General features: G+C 37.3%; 1 protein-coding gene across 2 annotated transcripts in view; it reads right to left on the minus strand.

Annotated features, from left to right (window-relative positions):
* erbb4a (erb-b2 receptor tyrosine kinase 4a) overlaps nucleotides 1–13,124 on the minus strand; it is a 239,765-nt gene extending 226,641 nt beyond the window's left edge. Inside the window, exon 1 of one of the 2 annotated variants that reach the window (XM_067442181.1) lies at nucleotides 12,801–13,124. In XM_067442181.1, the coding sequence (XP_067298282.1) occupies nucleotides 12,801–12,903 (103 nt within the window). In that variant the 5' untranslated portion in view covers nucleotides 12,904–13,124. Of the gene's footprint in view, nucleotides 1–12,783 lie in introns of both variants that reach the window. The other variant, XM_067442182.1, reaches the window with a different exon arrangement.
* Between the last annotated feature and the right edge of the window lie 98 nt (nucleotides 13,125–13,222).

A 13,222-nucleotide genomic window follows, 5' to 3' on the forward strand; every position in this document is an offset into this window, starting at 1 on the left:
CAATGGTGGATCGGTTACAAAGGAGAAAGGGAGGGAGAAAGAGCTCAAAGACTAATTTTAGCTGTCAGGTTCAGGAGACGGGGAATATGGTGTCTGTGTGGTTGAGTTGACAGGGCAATGGCTGGTTTCCCTTGAGTTCAGCTGCACCATCACAACTTCACAAGCCCCAGTCAGGCCGATTAATCACCTGTCTCTGAGGACATGCTGTGTGTGTGTGTGTGTGTGTGTGTGTGTGTGTGTGTGTGTGTGTGTGTGTGTGTGTGTGTGTGTGTGTGTGTGTGTGTGTGTGTGTGTGTGTGTGTGTGTGTGTGTGTGTGTGTGTGTGTGTGTGTGTGTGTGTGTGTGTGTGTGTGTGTGTGTGTGTGTGTGTGTGTGTGTGTGTGTGTGCATGCGTGTGCGTGTGTGTGTCTCTGTGTGTGTGTGTGTGTGTGTGTGTGTGTGTGTGTGTGTGTGTGTGTGTGTGTGTGTGTGTGTGTGTGTGTGTGTGTGTGTGTGTGTGTGTGTGTGTGTGTGTGTGTGTGTGTGTGTGTGTGGTGCTAAAAAAGAGAGGAAGCAAAAAATAGATTATAAACCTTATTTTTCAATCATTTATAACAACATTTATTTATTTATTTATTTATTTATTTATTTATTTATTTATTTATTTATTTATTCATTCATTCATTCATTCATTCATTCATTCATTCATTCATTCATTCATTCGAAATCATGTTCATGCACCCTTGCATGAGGAAAGGTGCAAGGAAGAACCAAAAATGGGTTTTCATAGTGATGCCATAGAAGAACCATTTTTGGTTCTCCAAAGAACCGTTTTGTGAAAGGTTCTTTTGAGAACCTTTTTTTCTAACCATTTTATAGTCTAAAGAACCTTTTTGCACAAACCTTTGTGCAATGGAAAGTATTGGAAAATGGATAATATTCTTTGGATATTAAAGGTTCTTCATGGAAACATACCCCCTGCCAAAGAACCATTTAAGAACCTTTATTTTTAAGAGTGTGGGTGTGATTATTAACGTTACTGTAGTATGAAGCAGAGCAGGACTGAGTGTTGAGGAGCTGAGCAAGGCCACTGGAGTGATTGTTACGCAAACACACGGCTCGCGAGCAGCGGACTTTTATTATGACGGGACACAGTCGCCGGCACCGTTTCCGCTTTTCCGGTCATCATACAGCTCTGTTTATCATATTAGATATATTTAAGTGTGTTTAAAATGATGTTATGTCGTTCCTCTGTGCGTTCTCTCAGCAGCTGCTGTGACACACTGCTAAGAGTAAAGCGCTTCTGCCAAAAAAAACCGGAAACCGAGGGTAACACAGATATGACACAATTGACAGGCGACTACCTCAGACGGCTCCTTGGTTAAAATAGCAATTTTCTCACAATATACAAATAGTTGGAAACATTTGGGATATTGTAAGACCTCAACTTAACAAACTATATGTCACTGGTTATTTTTGGATATTTTACTGCAAAAATCCTACATAATACACCTTTAAATTGATCAAAAGTTACAGTTAAAACTTTCGCTAATGCTTTCTACCCACATGAAATGCTGGGTATTATTATGCATTGATAATAATAAGTAATGTTTCTTGAGCAGCAAATAAGAATGATTTCTGAAGGATCATGTGGCACTGAAGACTGGAGTAATGATGCTGAAAATTCAGCTTTGCAATACAGGAATAAATTACATTTAAAAAAAGCCTAGAACAATTATTTTACATTTTAACAGTGTTTCACAATATTGGTCTTTTTACAATTATTTATTTATTTTTTTAAATACATAAAAAGCATACTTTTACTTTTTGAAACACGAAACAGCTGTATGAACAGCCTCATTTCAAAGTGAATGACATGTATGCAAAAACCAAAAGCATTTTACTCTGCGATCTGAGAACTTCAAAAAGAGGCTGGATTTTGATCAGCTCTTACAACTAATAAGTCCAGCCTTATTTGACTTTCTTTCAACTTGACACTTGTGCAGCTGGAGGGCAAGTGACTTTCCTGAGCAGAGGAATCACCTTTGAAGAAAGAGCTGCACATCAATATTGCATGCATGATTGAGAAAATAAATGATTAGATCAACGATGAGCCAGTCACACTCAGTCATTAAGATATTCACATAACGTTATGGACAGATCCAATTCCTTGTCCCTGCATTAACCTTCGACTTCATTTTAATTTTATTTCAGTTTTATCTTGGGCTGGTGGGCAGCCTCAGAGATGTATGAGTAAACCATTCCACAGCCTATTAATATGACGCATAACAACACGGCTGTTTTGTCCTCACAGGCACATGCAATTTCTCAGAAAAGGAATGACAAGAATTATAGTGGCATTTTGGACTACAGGAATACTCTATTATAAATTATATTAGTATTACGCTTCCACATGCCTGAACTGAGCAGAGGCAGCGTCCACTTCCATAGACATTTCTGCCTAAACTGCTATGGAGTTTGGAGATTATTAGATAAAAACTGAAGCTAACCGAACCAAACAGATTACATTTCAATTTAACCGTTTGGCAAGTGCTTTTATCCCAAATGACTTCAAATTAGGAATAATACAAGCATGAGTGATGGATCGTTGGTCAAAACAATACAATGTAGAGTTGCAAACTAAACTTCAAGTAAAACTAAAATAAGTTTAAAAAAAAAAATATATATATATATATATATATATATATATATATATATATATATATATATATATATATATATATATATATATATATATATTCTCCACAGAGAAACGTGGGTTACTTCAGCGATTAGCATATCGCTTTGTATTAGTAAAAACCCTGGAGTATATTCAAATGATTGTGCCCCCCCCATCTTTCTCCCCCCACCCCACCCCCATCCTTCTCCCCCCCATCCCCCCATCCTTCTAAGCATGCTTCGTCATTCAAATGCGCTAACGGTTACTCCATTGTTGTTCTATGTATAACGTTACACTAGTCTGACATGCAAAACCGTTTTGCTTGCTACTGCTAAGGTTTAGTCGCATACAATAGTCCATAAACCAAATCAAGTCCTCATAAACTGCGAGTAAACACACACAAATGTTGACAGGCCACTAAATACAGTACATACCACAGAGACGGACGTCCTGCTGTTGTTGCTTCCCTTGTTTAATTTATTTCAGCCTCTGGATCTGATTCTGGATCATATCTGTATTAGTTGAATCTGATTGATAGCCGTTTTCTTCTCCACGCTTGAGGACGTCACCGCTTTGTGCGCGCTCGTCATTCTTTAGTTCCGCCCACACGATACGCCTCCAGCAGCTCGGTTTTTTTCCAGAAAGACTCGGTACAGCCTATCTTTCTTTTATAAATATAATAAAACTAAAGACTTTTCGGAGATATGAAGGATGCAATACTACTCTATAGGTACTCAAAATTGACATGAGATTGAGATTGAGTGTTTCACCCCCCCCCCCCCCCCCCCTTAAGCTTGCAAAGGTATGAACTGAAACGCGCCAGACTGAACTCGTGTTGTGAATGTATGCCGTGAGTGTAGTCTTGATTACCTCAGCTCTCATCACTCCTGCAGTTAGTGCTCAGTGCTGTGATACTCGCACGGTGACTCACACATTATATTGAACACACACGTTCAGTATTTTATTGTAGTGTCTTCTCCAAATCAGCCACAGTAATCCAGTAGCGGGGGCTTTGGGAATGGCCTCACAGGGCAGCGAAGCATTCTGGGAATTGTAGTCTTTCATCCCCATGAGACAAAAATACATTTTCTGTCTTTTCTCAGTCTAGAAAGCACCAAATTCAAAAATAATTTCACATTTCTACTTCAGTGATGACCCAGTTTAAATACAGATTCCTCTTCCCAGTGCTGAAGTACCCCTTTAAGGCATGCTTAATAGTATACGATGGTATATGCTTTTGTATGATGTTCAATTTAAAATTAATGTTCACTGTCATATTTCCAATGAAGAGCTCAACTTGAAGAAGGATCAGCAAATCAGAAACCACTGTTACTATGAAAACGGAAAATGTTGCAAAATATCTCAAAAGACCGCTCAAACCCATGATGCATTGCAATTGACCTAATGACAATTCAGTCTCTTTATATTTTATACTTAAGCTACTAATATATGTATAATTATCTGAATATTTATCAATACATTTAAATATACTGTTTATACATACATACATGCATACATACAGTACATGTATGTTACATACACACACACACATTATATATATATATATATATATATATATATATATATATATATATATATATATATATATATATATATATATATATATTGATAATTATTATTATTTTTATTATTGTAGGTATGTATGTATGTATGTATGTATGTATGTATGTATGTATGTATGTATGTATGTATGTATGTATGTATGTATGTATGTATGTATTATTATTATTTAAACTATGAAAACAATACAATCATCAAAGCAATATATTACTATTGCAATAATAATAATATTGCACTGTAAAATAAAATAACAATATAACATTAAAGAGATAGGAGACATTAAAGCTCTTTATTTGCTGACAACAGATATTATGAATAATTCTCATTAGAAATTTGGAAAGATGGCTGGAAGATGTTATTTTCAAAAGCCAAAACCAAAAGCATTTGCAGAGATGGAGCTGGTGTGGATCAGCATTTACTGTCAGACACTGACAACAACAGATCATGAGCTGCTGAATGATGAATGCAGTTGTTTTATATTGTTATTATGATGCTGTATTATTTTTAATTGATTATGTCAAAAGCAATGCTTTATAGGATAGTTTTTCCCCCACCTGGTAAGTCTAGTTATCAAGGCTTAGAAATCTTTACCAAACATTTTTCCCAAAGGGAAAAGTCCCTATGGAGAAACATACTGCCTGAAAGAAGTGGGCAGTCATTGCGCTATAATCTAATATCTTTTCTGTATGTCTGTTTTATTCACTGACATTTCCAGCAAAAGAAGAAAGACTGTAACGTGTGTTCAGCCCTAAAAAAAAGGATACAACTGACAGTGAACAGAAGAAGAGGAACTATTTTCAGGATTTGTCTGAGATGCAGAGAGCACTGACACCCAGCTGAGACTTGATGATGGGTTTCAGCCAACACACTGAACGCACCTATGGACAGATGCTACGGTAAAAAGCTTTCTATTGGGACTCTGCCAAAAGTTGGCCAACAGGACGTCTTTACTAGGATCTTTGCCGGAGGAATCCTGTAAAGCCACAACACAGCTGTGACAAACCTTCAGCACTGTGTGTGTGTGTGTGTGTGTGTGTGTGTGTGTGTGTGTGTGTGTGTGTGTGTGTGTGTGTGTGTGTGTGTGTGTGTGTGTGTGTGTGTGTGTGTGTGTGTGTGTGTGTGTGTGTGTGTAGCGCAATATGCATTACCCAGCTAGTCTCACAATGGAAACGTCGCTCTAAGTGCTGCTTTCCCGGTGCACGACTAAAACATCTCTCAGCGGCAGTTTTTAACCTCATTTCGAAGGATCCCACGAGCTTCCGTTATTTCTGGATTTTATCACATAATTGAAAGAGGCGGACAATAGAACAGCATTGTCTAACATGAAAACGACTTGAATTTGACATGCTAACTGCTAACATGTAGCATATACGATACATACCACACAACACAAGTAGAATGTTAATTCATAAAATAATACATTTGAATTATTTTATTTATTTATTTTATTTTTTATATTGTGGGCTGCCATGGCTGACTGCAAATAGCTCCTATTATTTTAAAGAAAATTGACACTTTCATTCAGTAGAATGCATTAAAACATTTATCAAGTGATGGTAAATACATTTATAATCTTTAAAAATGATATAAATGCTGTTGTTTTGTGCTTTATATTAAATTTTCAACATTGATAATAAAAAAAAAATTTCAACATTGATAATATAATAAATGATCATCAAATCAAATCTTATTCCTTTCTGAAGGATCATGTGACTTTATACATTATGACTGAAGAGTAATTATGCTGAAAATTCAACTTTGCATCACAGGAATAAATTACATTGTATACTACAATAAAAAAAACTATTTTAACTCCACTGTAAAACAAAAATATTTAAAAATAAGTTACCCGGTTGCCTTAAAATTTTAAGTTAATTGAAATAAAAAATGTTAATACAATGAACAATTTATATGAATTGACAACCTTTATTAAAATTTTATTAAAAGCAAATTAGTAATTGAGTTTCATTTGAGATGACGCAGGCAAATAGAGCTATTTTCATGATTTATCACATTTTTTTATGTGGTTCAGATACAGTAATATTTTGATTTCCTATTTATTAAACCAATTTCCTTCATTGCATCATCAATTTTTAATTTCAATAAACTCAACTCAACTCAACTCAAACTAAAGGCAACCAGGTTACTTTTTGACTTACTTGTTTAAGTTAAACCAACAATATTTTTTACAGTATATTTCACAATATTACAATTGTTTATAACATGAATGCAGCCTTGGTAAGCATAAGACCTCAAGAACATTTAATTTAACAGATTCCAAACTTTTGAACGGTGGTGTATATGTATCTCGGATTATCATTATTAGTGATAAACATTTTTTTAAAAAGTAAGACAGTATGACAGACCCTTAGAAAACTTTTAATTGATGACTTGAGCCTAATAATTATCTGTGAAACACAACCAGAAGCAACGATCTCTCACCGCCATCGCCTGCTTATCAAAAAAAATTACTGATGTCTGCTTTTGTCTTGCTTTATTGTTCTCAACTAAGATGCTGTCACTTTAAATTATAGTCACGCTCATCTTGAATTAGAGTGCGATATTTACTGCTGGAAGGACTGATGGATCAGTGGAGATGTACACCAGCCTTCCGCCGAGAACATAAAGCTCAGATGTAATGTCTCACGTTTTTCAAGAAACAGAGCCAAGGTCAGGGTAACGGCAACCCGTCCACCTCACCTCCATGGCAGATCAACCCAAGACCTCAAAGACTGAAACACACACACACACACACACACACACACACACACACACACACACACACACACACACACAAATAAAACATAGAAAATTACCAACCCGTACAACTGGGACAAGCAATATTGTTTACGCTCACCTTGGCATATTTTTCTCCACACTACTACTGTCTCTCTTATGATTTGGACATATGCTCATGAATAAATGATGCTTTCCTTAGCTTTACTATTACTCATTAGTGAGTCGAGCCCTAACAAACCCGAAAAAGCAAGTATTTACATGTAAATTACTTTGCAGCTCAAACAGCCTGATCAGATTCATCTGTTGGCAAGTTTTAGAAGGTATTTGGCCGCTTTCAGTTGGTATGGATGACACACGCTTAAACCACCAAAAGCCTGGGACACACTAGATGCTTTTCAGACAGACAGATCACAGACATAATGGCAGTTTCAACCGATTTTTAGTATTACAATCCTCCAAATGCACACACTAGAAGATTCTTTCGGAACACGAGACCACACACCTGTCCATTGGTCACATTTCCACACTGAGACTCGTGAGATCAAACGTGACGAATGGAGGACGACCAACGTCGTCAGCTGGATCTCCTGGCGTGAGATTTGTTTTACAGTAAGAAATACAAAGGAGAAGAAAAAAAAATATGGATGATCTTTCTCAATACTCAACTTTCATGGCATGGCTGCCAATATTTAGGTAAAGAAGCACGGCTCATCCGATCTGGGATAAAATAATCATAATGACAGAACACAACTGAGGATTTTATGACAAAAAGTTGGTTGCGAGAAGCCTCGAATCAGGCTACAACTACCAGATCGTTGGGGGTTGCAAATCGGGGCCTAGGACCAGCAATCCAAAGACCAGAATATCACGGACTTGCAGTAGATACAACATTTTAATTTTAATGCAAGAGTTAAATAAGTATGTTCCTTATCATAAATATGGGTAGTATTAATTAAATTTGGCCGTACTAAATGCCGTTGTTTCTTGACCTACCAGCGTCTGTTGTTTCGCTTCACTCTTCTCCTATGGCCTCATGATACAGAAAAGTGACCAGCGAATGCACACTTCAGAAACCCGAAGGAAAGTAATAAATCATTTGAGTACTTTTTTTTGCCTGTTTTTCAAATACTATGCATATGGATATACTACTCTGTTGGCATACTATATATATAAGTATTCAATTTAGCACACAGCAAGAGAGAGTGTGATTTTGAAGTGAACTAGTAAGTGACTACATTGAGAACCACCCAAAAATGCCCAAGCAACACAGTAACAACCACTGTTAAAAATCTTAAGCAGCACACAGCGACAAAGTGACACAATCCAAATCATTTTCAATGGAGGGTTGGAGACTTTCAGTGACATGAGCAACAGTGAGCGTTGAAGATCTAGGCACCTCATGAGATACGAATCATGCGAAAAAGTAAAAAGTAAAAAAAAAAAAAACGCGCCAGAATGAACACGCGCTGTGAATGTAACGTTATGCCGCGTCCGCACTTACCTTAGCTCTAGTTATGAATGTAATCTGACACCTGCTGCGTTTGTGCCGCGACACTCAATCGGCTCACTCACATTATATTGAACAGACACGTTCAGTTTTTAATTGTAGTGTGTGTTCTCTAAACGAAAATGAACAAGGTGAGCAAATGATCGAGTGATTAGTAGCGGTGGCTTTGGGAGTGGCCTCGTAGGGCAACGAAGCATTCTGGGAATTGTAGTCTTTCATCCACATTAGCCCAAAATACATTTTCTGTCTTTTCTCAGTCTAGAAGGCACCAAATTCAAAAACATTTTCACATTTCTATTACATTAATGATCCAGTTTCAATACAAAGTTTGATTTGTATAGAAGAACCCTTTAAGCTGCTTATTAGCATCCATATTACTAGGATATTGTCTGTTTATTGAGACGGATCTCACGAAAATGCGTATAAATAGTACGAGTTTGCAATCTCATGGAATGTATACGCCAAAATGAGTTTTGGCGTGCTAATGGTACGCGGTTTTTCGCGTGCATATGATACGCACTTTATGCCGTATTATACATAGGAACCCCCCACCCCACCACCCTAAACCTACCCAAGAGCGTGTCATATGCAGGCCATAAAGTGCGTATCATATGAACGCGAAAAACCGCGTACCATAAGGCACCACAAGATTGCAAACTCGTACTATTTATACGCATGACCATGAGATCGTGTTGGAGAAATAGCACTTATGAAGCACATACAAATGCCTTGTTCTGCATGACCATATTCTTTATCCCTTAATCTAACCCTATACCTAAACAACCATTAATAAGCAGTAATTAGAAGTAAATTAGAAGTTTATTGAAGCAAAACTTGTAATTAATAATGAGAATTTGACCCTAAAATAAAGTGTGACCACAAACTATAACTCTGCTAAGCAATTCCTTTGCAAAAACTGCAGTTATTGCAGATGCATTACACCACTGGGGTGACGAGACACATTTTATTCCCAGGAGTCTTTCTAATGTCTGATGCTTGAAAAGACAATGATGAACCTGCTTATTGGGCTCAAACACCTGTGTAAACCAACAACCGTGCGCTCGCAGCTAAAGCTCAATAAGAAATGCAGGGCTGCATCACACACAGGATGAGGAGAAGACTAGCATTACAGCTGACTGCGAGGGGCACGGAGCCAGGCGGCACGGAGAAGATGGTGAAAGAGAAACGGATAGGGAGGGTGAAAGCAAGCCTGAAAGACTCGTGGAGAGAGGAGGAGGGGGTATTGGCAGCCCTGTCCTACAGAGCGAGGCCCGCAGGCATTTGTTTTCTGAGAGGAATTACAAGTGGTAGAGAAATGAACCCTACAGCAACTGAAAAGAAAATCCTCTCCGCTGTTTTTGCCTTTGTGCCATTCTTAAAAAAGGGGGAAGTCTGTGGATTACAACAGGCTTTATTGGTTTACTTCGTAGCGAGAATCAGGATCGGGAAATTGAAGATGTCGTTCCCTCTTAAGAGCTAGGGACAATAAGAGGATGCTGAAAAAGAAGTCAAGCATTTGCTTTGGTGGAGAGTCTGAGCTCGGCATGAGCTCAATTGAATAGAGAAAGAGGTTTTCTCAGTGTTTTGCACACATGGGTCAAGGGCCAAAAACGGCACCACAGTCCAATACTGATGAAAAAATACACAAATCATCTAACAGCAGATACAGAAAACAGCTCAAGTCTTCTTGTTTTTCAGGAAAGAAAAGAAAGAAAGTCATGTATATTTCTATTAGGCAAGAAACATTTCATTGAAGGCGTGGCCACAAAACTTGAATTAATACATTTATTCAGAAAGGATGCATTAAACTGATCAAAAGTAACAGTAAAGACATTTATAATGTTCCCAAGACAAATGTATCAAGGTTTCCACAAAAAAATAGCATAGCATCATATTAGAATGATTTCTAAAAGATCTGTGACACTGAACACTGATGTAATGATGCTGACATGCAGCTTTGTATAACAGGAATTAATTACATTGTATAATATATTACAATAATAATAAAATAAAAAATAGAATAATATTTCACAATATTACAATTTTTACTGTATTTTTGATCAAATAAATGCAGCCTTGGTGAACATGAGACTTATTTTAAAAACATTTTTTTTATACATATAATTCAAAACACAACATATTGAAAAGTTGTGTGTGTGTATGTGTGTGTGTGTGTGTGTGTGTGTGTGTGTGTGTGTGTGTGTGTGTGTGTGTGTGTGTGTGTGTGTGTGTGTGTGTGTGTGTGTGTGTTAAAATGAGACAAGTGTGGTAGAATTACTAACTAACCAAACTTTCACTTTCTAGTGACTACTTACAACAAGAAATGTTCACGCAAGATGTTCGTATACCTAGAAAAAGGGCTCTGATTGTAAAAAGGATGATTTATAGACCTTTTCAACTCAAATACATTGGATAAATTAATAAAGACAAACTCTCAAGAATGTTTTTTCCCCCACATATTTCTGTTGTACGCATGTACAAGCTAGTTTTCCTTGCATTCACAAACTGAGGAACATGTCAAAATTATTGGCAGTGGTAACAGAGCTTAACTTCTGCTGCATTCAGCCCAAACATCTCCTTTTGCGTTTCGCTAAAACAAAAAATGAAGTCACACGGGTATTCAACAATATAAGGGTAAATAAAAAAAAAGTTATTTTTGGTGAACTATATGTTCCATAATATTATCAGTATAGGAACATTTTAATACCTCAAAAATGAATAATTAAGTAAATGCTTATAAAAACATGTCTACTGCAACCTGATGATCCATGTTCTCAGATCAAACAATCATAGTTTTAATATTGGAATATTTCACCAAGCAAGACACTTGCTCTGTTCAGAAGAATGTTCACGTCAGAGCAGTGAAGACATTAATTAACAGGAAATATTCTCACTCCCTCAGCTCGCATGAACTCTCCAACCAAACTTAATTTGGGTTGAAGATGATTAATAATTTGATCATATTCGCAGGTCTACCAGCAGTAATTTTCTATCAAACTTAAATGTCAGATGGAAGCCTGGGTCAAACACGGTGCCATATGGTTCTCGACAGAGGTGTGAGCTCATGCATAAATGAGAAACATTTAAAGGACGCGTTTTTAAAAAACGGGTTTCCACAAAACCAGGACTACGAAACAATGCAAAATTGTTGAACAGTTTTGCATGCACACATTTTTGAAGCCACGTTCCAAACTGTTTAATAAAAATAGAATTCACTACAGTCAGCAAACAGCATAGCTCAAATTGTTTCGAACAACACTTAAATTAGCTTATAAATATTCAATGACCTGATATTTTGCAGGTGCAGTAACCTTGGAGGAAACCATTGACCCGTACCTTCTAACATCATTACCATTATTCCATTATCTAGCAGTTAGTAGATTCGCTCCATTAAAACAAAATATATATATATTTTTTTTTTAATTCTGAAAAGTAAATTTTAAAAATCAACGAAATATTTGTAATAACTTCATATGATCCAGACTTCATAAATAATTCGATTTATAAATAATGACTTAAGTAAATATATCAAAATAATATATTAAATATAGCATTTTTTTATCTATAATAATGATGATGATGATGATAATGTCTATAAAAAAATGTTGTTGGGTTGTTAGCGGTTTTAATGCTGAATTGTTTCATTGGGTGGGGGCGGGGGGGGGTATCGATGAATACATAATGAGTTAATTCTTAAAGGTGCTGAGCGCTTCCGCAGTCATTACACACCATGAAGAAATATGCGTAAAAACGCGCGGTTCCGCGCTTCAGCTGCCCTGCTGTTTCTCGGTTGACTGCCACCATCGTGTGGAGAGCGGATGAAATAACTTAAATGCTCATTTACACTTCAAAAAAATCAGGAATCAGCCAAGAAACAAGACCATTTAAAAATAAACAGAATCAAACACATCAATATTCAGTCACGTAACAGTGTGCGCAAACGCGCAATGGCGGTGCAAATAGTGATTTCTCATCACCAGTGGATTTCCGATGTCAGCCTTCCATCTCTGACGAATGCTTTGACATTTTTTTATTGATAAGGATCGTCAAGCACAAACATAAATGAAGCCGCGGCAGTAGGCTATCATGAATGGCTCTCGGGTGTCATTTGGACACTTGGAGTTTGCCACAGAAGTATTTGCGCTGCCAGAGTAAGAATAAAAGAACGCTGGGAGTTTACGGGTTTGAAAATATTCAATGCACCGAAATGTGTCCATATAGTAAATAAAATGCTATGCCAGAACACAAAGCTATCCAATAAGACTGATATGAAGGATGGATAAGCACTTTTACGCACGGGAGTTGGACGCTCACCTGACTGCGAGGTGCACAGGGGGACGATCACAGCAGTGAGGATGAGGACGATGATGATGATGTCAGATCGCATGTTGATCATATGAAGAGGCTGCATATCCATTTCTTCACATGTCCACTCCAATGTCCCGCTGGCGAGCTGTCAAATGTCTTTTAGCCTGTGCGTCTTTGCGCAGCTGTTCACATAGAGCGCATGGCCTGGAGTTGAGCCTTTGTTTTATGTCTGCAAGTAAAACTGGATCAGTTTATTAAATGACAAGAGGTGAACGTGAGTTATTCCTTGTCTTAATGTGACTGCGTTGGGACTGTCATCACTCTACGCTGAATTCCGGACCGAGTTACGGTCTCCGTGCTCGGGCGCGCGCCTTGAGCGCTTGAACACCGCCCACCCAAGCACTGGTTGGACAAAAGTGTGAATTAAT

Source organism: Pseudorasbora parva, chromosome 4, assembly GCF_024679245.1.
Source record: "Pseudorasbora parva isolate DD20220531a chromosome 4, ASM2467924v1, whole genome shotgun sequence".
Taxonomy (NCBI): domain Eukaryota; kingdom Metazoa; phylum Chordata; class Actinopteri; order Cypriniformes; family Gobionidae; genus Pseudorasbora; species Pseudorasbora parva.